The 11,929-nt window shown below is 34.2% G+C and overlaps 1 protein-coding gene and 1 long non-coding RNA gene across 2 annotated transcripts in view; one reads left to right on the forward strand and one right to left on the reverse strand.

The window, feature by feature from the left end:
- prune1 (prune exopolyphosphatase 1) overlaps window positions 1–3,309 on the reverse strand; it is a 47,602-nt gene extending 44,293 nt beyond the window's left edge. The window contains 1 exon segment of the mRNA XM_062965336.1: window positions 3,071–3,309. Coding sequence (XP_062821406.1) covers window positions 3,071–3,109 — 39 coding nt within the window. The 5' untranslated portion in view covers window positions 3,110–3,309.
- Window positions 3,310–8,326: 5,017 nt separating this feature from the next.
- LOC103281763 (uncharacterized) lies at window positions 8,327–11,395 on the forward strand. The gene is made up of 2 exons (XR_507755.3): window positions 8,327–8,804; window positions 10,434–11,395. It is a non-coding gene; the product is annotated as an uncharacterized LOC103281763 (long non-coding RNA).
- The last annotated feature ends 534 nt before the right edge of the window (window positions 11,396–11,929 follow it).

The following is an 11,929-nucleotide window of genomic DNA, read 5'->3' on the forward strand; positions in this document are numbered from 1 at the left end:
TGCCCTATATACATGTGTATATGTATATCCATTACATACATACAGTAGAGTCTCACTAATCCAAGCTAAACGGGCCGGCAGATGCCTGGATAAGTGAATATCTTGGATTATAAGGACTGATCAAGGAAAAGCCTATTAAACATCAAATTAGGTGGTGATTTTACAAATTAAGCACCAAAACTTCATGTTATACAACAAATTTGACAGAAAAAGTAGTTCAATACGCAGTAATGTTATGTTGTAATTACTGTATTTATGAATTTAGCACCAAAATATCACGATATATTGGAAACATTGACTACAAAAATGGCTTGGATTATCCAGAGGCTTGGATAAGCGAGGCTTGGATTAGTGAGACTCTACTGTATATGTATATATTTATGTATACAGTAGAGTCTCACTTATCCAACATAAACGGGCTGGCAGAATGTTGGATAAGCGAATATGTTGGATAATAAGGAGGGATTAAGGGAAAGCCTATTAAACATCAAATTAGGTTATGATTTTACAAATTAAGCACCAAAACATCATGTTAGACAACAAATTTGACAGAAAAAGTAGTTCATTACACATTAATGCTATGTAGTAATTACTGTATTTACGAATTTAGCACCAAAATATCACAATGTATTGAAAACATTGACTACAAAAATGGCTTGGATAATCCAGAACGTTGGATAAGCGAGTGTTGGATAAGTGAGACTCTACTGTATATACATAAACTATAAACATGTGTGTACATATATAATAATAAAGGTCAAGGTTCCCCTTAACATGAAGTCTAATTGAGTCTGACTCTGTGGGGCGGTGCTCATCTAACTATAAACATGTGTGCACATATATGTAAACTATATACTGTGTACCTATACATAAATGTGTGCGTGTGCACATGTACCCTTATACATATTGTGTACACATCTACCCTATATATTTTAGGAGTCCAAAACACCTGGAGGGCCAAAGTTTGCCCATGCCTGCTATATACGTACCGTTTCCCCTAAAATAAGACATCCCCAGAAAATAAGACCTAGTAGAGGTTTTACTTAATTGCTAAATATAAGGCCTTCCCGAAAGTAAGACCTAGGAAAGTTTTTGTTTGGAAGCATGCCCATCGAGCAGAACACCAGAACATGCAGGATCGATAAATGTACGTACCATATACATGGAAATAATGGTAGTAATAAGAAATTCTTGATAGGATTCAGTTTGTCTGGTTATGCTGGTTTGTGATGACAACTACTGTACAGTATATAATAAATGTTCATTTTTTGGTTCAACAATAAATGTAAATTCTTCTTCATAGAAATAAGACATCCCCTGAAAATAAGACCTAGAGCATCTTGGGAAGCAAAAATTAATATAAGACACTGTCTTATTTTCGGGGAAACACAGTATATACACCCATCTGTGTGTGCCCTATATACATGTGTATATGTATATCCATTACATACATACAGTAGAGTCTCACTAATCCAAGCTAAACGGGCCGGCAGAAGCCTGGATAAGTGAATATCTTGGATTATAAGGACTGATCAAGGAAAAGTCTATTAAACATCAAATTAGGTGGTGATTTTACAAATTAAGCACCAAAACTTCATGTTATACAACAAATTTGACAGAAATAGTAGTTCAATACGCAGTAATGTTATGTTGTAATTACTGTATTTATGAATTTAGCACCAAAATATCACGATATATTGGAAACATTGACTACAAAAATGGCTTGGATTATCCAGAGGCTTGGATAAGCGAGGCTTGGATTAGTGAGACTCTACTGTATATGTATATATTTATGTATACAGTAGAGTCTCACTTATCCAACATAAACGGGCTGGCAGAATGTTGGATAAGCGAATATGTTGGATAATAAGGAGGGATTAAGGGAAAGCCTATTAAACATCAAATTAGGTTATGATTTTACAAATTAAGCACCAAAACATCATGTTATACAACAAATTTGACAGAAAAAGTAGTTCAGTACGCAGTAATGCTATGTAGTAATTACTGTATTTTTGAATTTAGCACCAAAATATCACGATGTATTGAAAACATTGACTACAAAAATGTGTTGGATAATCCAGAACGTTGGATGAGACTCTACTGCAGGGGTCCTCAAATTTTTTAAGCCGAGGGCCGGTCCACAATCCTTCAGACTGTTGAGGGGCCGGATTATCATTTGAAAAAAAAATACAAACAAATTCCGATGCACACTGCATATGTCTTATTTGTAGTGCAAAAACAACAACAACAACAACAACAACAACAAGAACAATGAAAGAACAATACAATATTTAAAAATAAAAACAATTTTAACCAACATACATTTATCAAGATTTCAATGGGAAGTGTGGTCCTGCTTCTGGCCAATGAGATAGTCAAGTTTATTTATTTATTTATTTTTCAAACTTAATTTTCAAAGTTAATTAGGGTTGCTGTTGTTGTTGTTGTGTACCTTCAAGTCATTTCAGACTTTGGGTGAGCCTAAGTCTAAAATGTATTTATTTATTTATTTATTATTTACTGCATTTATTTACTACATTTGTATCACACCCTTCTACCCCAAAGGGGACTCAGAGCGGCTTAGAAATTATATGTACATACAATATACTATATTATTAGCATAGCACAATATTAGCATTATATATTACTATATTGAACTATACCACTATACTGTAATATTATTAGTAATATTATATGTAATATAGAATATAATATTATTATATGGTATTATTATTAGTGTTATATTGTATTACATTATAATATTATTATCAATATTATATGTATATACAATATATTATATTATAAAACTGAGGGCGGGGGCCAGGTAAATGACCTTGGAGGGCCGCATCCGGCCCCCGGGCCTTAGTTTGGGGACCCCTGCTCTACTGTATGTGTTTGAATATACGTGTGTATGTGTGACATACAGTATACAGGCATATGACGCCTAGAAGTCCGTACTGCTATTGATTCCCAGCCCGTTTGTCTCTCAGCCTTGAAATCGAGACCCTGTCAAAGGTAGGCCCTGCCTGAGGCCTCGCCCCTTTTCTCCCCTTCGTCCTGCAACAAATACCTGCAGCGCGGCCTTGCAGCCTTTTAAGAAGCCTTCCATGGCAGCCGAGGGAGACGAGAGGCCTCCCTTCCGGCCCGCAAAGGCTGCCGGGGCACAGGAAAGCCCTCCCGGGAACTTAAATGGGCGTATGACGGTGGGGAGAGGCCTAGAACCGTGTCTAACCGTGTTTGTGAGGACGCTGAAAGCCACTCGGGGGCCATTTTGGAAAACCGTGCCAAACGACCGTTACGGCGCGTGCGCAATTCGTCACGCAATCCCCTCAAACCCTCTCCAAAACTTCGGCGCGCATGCGTAGAACACGTTGCCTTTCCCTCCACCCCCCGACTTGGTATCGGGCTCCCCATTGGAGCGTTCGGGAAAGGGGCGTGGCCTAGCGAGTTAAATGGCTGTCATTCCAGGAAACATAGACACTAAAACTAGCAAGAGAGGGGAAGGTCGCGAGTTCGAATCCCCTCTGGGCTGAAATCCTATTATTTTAAAATACTGTACTGTATTTTGTTGTATAAATATTATATTGAAAACATTGACTACAAAAATGCATTTGATAAGCGAGTCTTGGATAAGTGAGACTCTACTGTACTATATTTTGTTGTATTAATATATAAATATATTAATAACAATAACAATGTGTATATTTATATATGTACACTATATACATTTGTGTGAACATATATGTGTACAACAATAATTAATTCAGAATTACATTGAACTATCTCAGTATCATGTACTTGTTAAGTAATATATATTGTATATTATTAATATATTAATATATTTATATTAATATATATTTATACTATTAATATTAATAATATTTTTTAAAATTAATTTTCAAATACTACTACTAATCATACATTTTATAGTGACACATTATTAGATAATAATAATAACAGACTTAATAAAAGACAGAGAGAGGAAAATCGCGAGTTCGAATCCCTCCTGGTTTGAAATCCTGTATACTCTAAATCAGGGATCCCCAAACTAAGGCCCGGGGGCCGGATGCGGCCCATCGAAGCCATTTATCCGGCCCCCACGGCACAAAGGCAGAAAGGGGTTGGGCTAAATGACCCAAGGGCTCTCTTCTTCTCTTACAACCCTTATTTATTATTATTATTATTATTATTATTATTATATTGTATGATACAGCAAATAAGATAGATATGCTGGATTTCGTATCACAAACTCACATTATTATTATTATTATTATTATTAACATTGAGGCTGGGTGGCCATCTGTCAGGGATGCTTTGCTTGTGCTTTCAGTGTACAAAGGCAGAAGGGGATTGGACTAAATGGCCCAAGGGGTCTCTTGTAATCTTCTTTATTATTATTATTATTATTATTATTATTATTATTAATATTGAGGCTGGGTGGCCATCTGTCAGGGATGCTTTGCTTGTGCTTTCAGTGCACAAAGGCAGAAGGGGGTTGGACTCAATGGCCCAAGGGGTCTCTTCCAACACTCTTTTTTATTATTATTATTGTTAATAATAATAATTATTATTATTATTATTGCTCAGTGGCCAACTATAATCCGGCCCTCCAACAGTCCAAAGGATCGTGAACTGGCCCCGTGTTTAAAAAGTTTGGGGACCCCTGCTCTAAATATTCATATCATTAATGATACAATATTAAATAATAATAATAATAATAATAATACGAATAAACAAATTTTACTAATAATAATAATAGTCTGTATGCTCTAAATATTCATATCATTAATGATACAATATTTAATAATAATACGAATAAACAAATTTTACTAATAATAATAATAGTCTGTATGCTCTAAATATTCATATCATTAATGATACAATATTCAATAATAATAATAATAATAATACGAATAAACAATTTTTACTAATAATAATAGTCTGTATGGTCTAAATATTCATATCATTAATGATACAATATTAAATAATAATAGTAATAATAATAATAATAATAATACGAATAAACAAATTTTACTAATAATAATAATAGTCTATATGCTCTAAATATTCATAACATTAATGATACAATATTTAATAATAATACGAATAAACACATTTTACTAATAATAATAATAGTCTGTATGCTCTAAATATTCATATCATTAATGATACAATATTCAATAATAATAATAATACGAATAAACAAATTTTACTAATAATAATAGTCTGTATACTCTAAATATTCACATCATTAATGATACAATATTAAATAATAATAATAATAATACGAATAAACACATTTTACTACTAATAATAATATTCTGTATGCTCTAAATATTCATATCATTAATGATACAATATTAAATAATAATAACAATACGAATAAACAAATTTTACTAATAATAATAATAGTCTGTATACTCTAAATATTCATATAATTAATGATACAATATTAAATAATAATAATAATACGAATAAACAAATTTTACTACTAATAATAGTCTGTATGCTCTAAATATTCATATCATTAATGATACAATATTCAATAATAATAATAATACGAATAAACAAATTTTACTAATAATAATAGTCTGTATGCTCTAAATATTCATATCATTAATGATACAATATTAAATAATAATAATAATAATACGAATAAACAAATTTTACTACTACTACTAATAATAATGTTAATTATTTTATATGTAAAATAGAATTAACTTTTAATTATTATTAATATTAATAATATTTTTTAAAATTATTTTTCAATGTAAGACCCTTTTGCTTCCCACCAAGCTTTTCAGATCAAGGAATTGAGACGAGGGTGGCACGGGTATCTATGGTATAACAAATTCAAAATTGAAAAACAATTCGGTAATCATTTTATTAGGTCAGTACTGATTAAAAAGTGGGATAAATACAAAAAACGTTTCCACACGAAAACCCCTTTATGGCTTTCACCTTTGGAAGCAAATCACCGTAGACTCTTAGGATGGATAAATTGGCCGACTTACAAAGAAATACTAAATCTACCAGTAAATAAAAAAGACCCGCCACAATTAAAAGACTTGCAGGTGATCCAACAAATGAATAAAAATGTGTCCTGGTACCAATACCTCCAAATTAAAGAATCATACCAAAGGGATAGGGCCGAAGGCTTTGAAACAGAACAAAGTTATTGGGAAAGAATCTGCCACCTGAATAAGAAAACCATTTCCATACTGAATAGTAAATTGCTAGAGTGGGAATTGGAATCAGAGGGTATAACGAACGCAATGATCCAATGGGCTAAAAATATTGGGCGCCCGATCTACTTATATGAATGGGAATCAATTTGGAGGAAAAAAAATTAAATACACATACTCCACTGATATGAAAGAAAACTGGCTGAAAGTTATGCACAGATGGTATTTAACCCCCCCCAAAATTAGGTTATATGTATAAAAATACCAATAACAAATGTTGGAGATGCAAATCACAGGTTGGTTTGTATCTCCACATGTGGTGGAGCTGTAGGAAATTAAAGAGATTCTGGACAACCGTGCTAGAAGAAAGTAATAGAATCCTAAAAATTAATCTTACAAAAACGCCCGAACTCCTCTTATTAGGGCTATTTGATAAATTAGATAATACAAGCTGTGCCCGGCCACGCGTTGCGGTGGCAAAGTGGTGGTGGTATTGGTTAAAAATTGTTGTGTAATTTTTATTTGACGTTATTTGTATTTTTTTAAATTAATTTTATTGTAAGTTATCTTTTTATTTATTATATTTTATTATTTTCTTGTATTATTTTTAGTTATTTTCTGTTATTATAGTATTTTATTGTATTAATTTTTTTTAGTGTTTTTAATGGGTTTTTTTTAGTGTTTTTTTATTATTTTTTATTGGGTTGCTAGGAGACCAAGTTGGAGGAGCATAGCCTTCTAACTGGAAGCAATTGGATAAAAACAATTATTGCTCTCCCACTAATTAGGACTTTATTTTTCTTTTCTTTTTGTTGTATCAACCTAGAGGCGTGGATGATGGGTTGTGTTGTCAAATTTCGAGGTTGGGGGGCCTGTAGTTTTGTTGTTTTGTGGGTCGCCGTGATGCCATCACTCTTTTATATATATAGACTAGCTGTGCCCGGCCACGCGTTGCTGTGGCGTTGTCTGGTGGTGTTGGTGAGAAATTGTTGAGGTAGTGGTGGTATTGAATGTCTCTTGTATGGTTGTCTTTATATTTAGTATGCACTCTGAAGTGGATTATATGGCAGTGTGGAGTCAAGATAATCCAGTTCAAAGCAGATAATATAAGATTCTAAATGGGTTATATAGCTGTGTGGAAGGGCCTTGAGTCTACACTGCCATATAATCCAGTTAAAACTTGATAATCTGTGGAAGAGGCCTAAATGAGGCCTAACTGTGCCTGTCCCCTGGGCTGAGGAGGTTGCTAGGAGACCAAGTGGACGGAGCTAAGCCTTCAAAATGGCAGCAATTGGATAAAAACTATTATTCCTCTCCCTGTAATTAGGACTTTATTTTTCTTTTCTTTTTGTTGTATCAACCTAGAGGCATGGATGATGGGTTGTGTTGTCAAATTTCGAGGTTGGGGGGCCTGTAGTTTTGTTGTTTTGTCCGCTGCCCTGATGCCATCACTCTTTTATATATATAGACTAGCTGTGCCCGGCCACGCGTTGCTGTGGCAAAGTAATGGTGCTATTGGTTAAAAGTTGTTGTGGAATTTTTATTTGACGTTATTTGCATTTTTTAAATTAATTTTATTGTAACTTATCTTTTTTTATTTATTATATTTTATTATTTTCTTGTATTATTTTTAGTTATTTTGTTATTAGAGTATTTTATTGCAATAATTCTTTTAGTGTTTTTAATTATTTTTATTGTATTATTTGTATTTTTTAAATTAATTTTATTGTAACTTATCTTTTTTATTTATTATATTTTATTATTTTGCTGTATTATTTTTAGTTATTTTGTTATAGTATTTTTTATATTTTATTATTTTGCTGTATTATTTTTAGTTATTTTGTTATGGTATTTTATTGCATTAATTCTTTTAGTGTTTTTAATTATTTTTATTTTATTTTTTTATTCTTTTATTAACACTGGGCTGAGTGGGTTGCTAGGAGACCAAGTGGGCGGAGCTTAGCCTTGGATAAAAACAATTATTGCTCTCCTTTTAAGTAGGACTTTATTTTTCTTTTCTTTTTGTTGTATCAACCTAGAGGCATGGATGATGGGTTGTGTTGTCAAATTTCGAGGTTGGGGGGCCTGTAGTTTTGTTGTTTTGTGGGTCGCTGTGATGCCATCACTCTTTTATATATATAGATAGATAGACTCAAAGACAGACAAACTATTCACCTTCTTTATTACTGCAGCGAGGATGGTGATCGCAAAACAGTGGAAAAGTGAGAAGGCCCCAACGAAGGAAGCCTGGTTGAATAAATTGATCGAAATAAAGGACATGGACAAACTTACTTTTTTGACAAGAAAGAGCAACGGAAGAGTCATGAAGACCACGAATTGGTCAACCTTTGAGGACTATCTTAGGAAAGGATATTAAGGAAAGGATTAAAAAAGGATATGATTTGCATTATTGCCATGCCATTAACCCTCCAGCCCTGTAGATGTCGCTGTAGGAAATCAAAGAAAACCCAAAAGGAGGAGCAGAAGAAATAAAGGTGTGTTTCCTTTCTCTTCCAGCCTTGGCAGAAGGAAGGAAGCAAAGAAGGAAGAAGGAAGCAGAGGAGGAAGAAAACTCCCAGGCAAAACAGTTCCTGGGAATAGCAAGCAAGCATGGCTAAGGTAAATTATTATTATTTATTGGGTTGCTGTGAGTGTTCCGGGCTGACTGGCTATGATCCAGCAGCATTCTCTCCTGACACTTCTCACACATCTATGGCAGGCATCTTCGGACACAGTGAGGTCGTTTGGGGTTTATATACAGGATCTCCAACTGTGAGCAATTGAATGGCCTTGCAGCTTGAAAGCCTGGCTGCTTCCCACCTGGGAGATCCTTTGTTTTGAGGTGTTAGCTGGCCCTGGTTGTTTCCTGCCTGGAATGCCCCTTGTTTTCCCGAGTGCTGTTCTTTATTTACTGGCCTGATCGGCCCAAACATGGATCAAGGAGCGTGGAAAGCCGGGTTCAAATCCCCGTCCTGCCATCCAAACCCTCTTAAAGGCGTCTCTTAAAGGCACACAACCACAATATTATAATTACGACAATAATAATAATAATAATAATAATAATAATAATAATAATAATAATAATACTGTGTACCTATATTTATGGCACGGGACGCAAAGGGACTCGCCGAACAGGTGAATCCAGTTTATGCAGCTTGGGAAGGTTGCTAAAATTAAGCTGAAATTGTGCAATGGGGGAAATTTTGCCATAAAGGCACCATCAAAGCCCTCCTGACAGATGTCCATGCAGCCTCATTGAATCATAGAATCCTAGAGTTGGAAAGGCCATCCAGTCCAACCCCATTTTGCCATAAAGACACCATCAAAGCCCTCCTGACAGATGGCCATTGAATCGTTGGAAGGGAGCCCTAAAATGAGGCATCCAGTCCCTATTTTGCCATAAAGACACCATCAAAGCCCTCCTGACAGATGGCCATCCAATCACATTGAATCATAGCATCCTAGAGTCGGAAAGGCCATCCAGTCCAACCCCATTTTGCTATAAAGACACCATCAAACTCCTCCCAACTGATGGCCATCCAGCCTCATTGAATCATATAATCCTATCGTTGGAAGGGACCCTAAAGGGCATCCAGTCCAATCCCATTTTCCCACTAAGACACCATCAAAGCCCTTCCGACAGATGGCCATCCAGCCTCTGTTCATCATTATCACCACCATCATCATCCAATCTCCTTCTGCCAGGAAAGGAAGGCGACATCAAAGCCCTCCCGACAGATGGCCATCCAGCCTCATTGAATCATAGAATCATAGAGTTGGAAGGGACCCCTAAAGGGCATCCAGTCCAACCCCTTTTTGCCATCAAGATACAATTAAATCCCTCCTGACAGATGGCCATCAAGCCTCATTGAATCATAGAATCCTAGAGTTGGAAGGGACCCCTAAAGGCCATCCAGTCCAACCCCATTTTGCCATACAGACACCATCAAACACCTCCTGACAGATGTCCATCCAGCCTCATTGAATCATATAATCCTATCATTGGAAGGGACCTCTAAAGGGCATGCAGTCTAACCCCATTTTGCCATCAAGACACAATTAAAGCCCTCCCGACAGATGGCCATCCAGCCTCATTGAATCCTAGCATCCTAGAGTTGGAAGGGATCCCCAAAGGCTATCCAGTCCCATGCAGGAAAAGCACCATCAAAACCCTCCCAACAGATGGTCATCCAGCCTCTGTTTAAAAGCCTCCAAAGAAGTTCTTTTTGTCTCTTTTTCCCCCTGCAGGAGTCTATCTAAAACCTATACGTTTACAATGCAAAAAGGCCGAGGATTGGGACCCGGAACCCATTAAAAAAGAAAGAAAAGTGGGGTTTCCAAGCCAAGAAGAAGCCTTTCGTTCATCCTTTTTGATCACAATGAACCCATCATACCTTGAAAGCTTTAAAGAACAATAACGTTGGCAATTTGTAACCTATTTTTTTAAAAACACCCCTTTTTCTGCAATATTTTTTTATTTGAAAGGCAGGTGGAGGTTTTTTAAAAATTATTTTTATATTGCTTTTTTCTACCCAAACATTATTTTTCCCTTTGTTTTTTTTCCTTTCGCAACAACAACAACAGTAATCCTCTACACCAAAAGATCAGTTTTCCTGGACGTTGAATAATTGCATTTCAAGTGCAAGTAATCGGTTGTTATTTGAGACTCAAAAGAGAGACATAGGTTTGAATAAGAGCTTTTGAAAGTTTTTTTCCCCCCAATAGTGCCTAATAAACATCCCGTGGAACCAGCAATCCCGATTGTAAACTATTCTTTATTATTATTATTATTGCAAATAATAATTAATAATATAATTAATAGCAACAATTATAATATTTTTCTGGTCACTTTTCCACCCCAAATCTCTGTTTCCATCTGTTAGCATTTAAATTAGTATTATTATTAGTAATTATTAATACTAATAATATAAAATTTATATTAATAACAATATTATCTGTTCCTGGACATTTTTCCAGCCCAATCTCTGTTTCCATCTGGTAGCAAGCTGAATTATTAATTAATTAATTAATTAATTAATTGATAATACCATCACATTTCTATTATTAATAATATTATCAGTTCCTGGACATTTTTCCAGCCCAAATCTCTGCTTTCTCCTGGTAGCAAGCTGAATTATTATTAACTAATAAATTATTAATTAATTAATAATAATACCACCAAAATTCTATTATTAATAATATTATCTGTTCCTGGACATTTTTCCAGCCCAAATCTCTGCTTTCACCTGGTAGCAAGCTGAATTATTATTTACTAATTATTAATTAATAATAATACCATCAAAATTCTATTATTAATAATATTATCTGTTCCTGGACATTTTCCCACTCCAAATCTCTTTTTCCATTTGTGAACAAGCTGAATTATTATTATTATTATTATTATTATTATTATTATTATTGGTACTTATGATAATAATAATAGATAATAATAATATTTTGTTTCAAAGTGAACAAGCTGAATTATATTATAATTATTGCTACTGATGATAATAATAATAGATAATACTAATATTTTGTTTGATCCAGTAAAGTGAACAAGCTGAATTATATTACTGCTACTGATGATAATAGTAATAGATAATAATAATATTTTTTTTGATCCAGCAAAGTGAACAGGCTGAATTATATTATTATTATTTCTACTGATGATAATAATAGATAATAATAATATTTTGTTTGATCCAGCAAAGTGAACAAGCTGAATTATATTATGATTATTGCTA

The sequence above is a fragment of the Anolis carolinensis genome, unplaced genomic scaffold (genome assembly GCF_035594765.1).
Source record: "Anolis carolinensis isolate JA03-04 unplaced genomic scaffold, rAnoCar3.1.pri scaffold_14, whole genome shotgun sequence".
NCBI classification, from domain to species: Eukaryota; Metazoa; Chordata; class Lepidosauria; order Squamata; family Dactyloidae; genus Anolis; species Anolis carolinensis.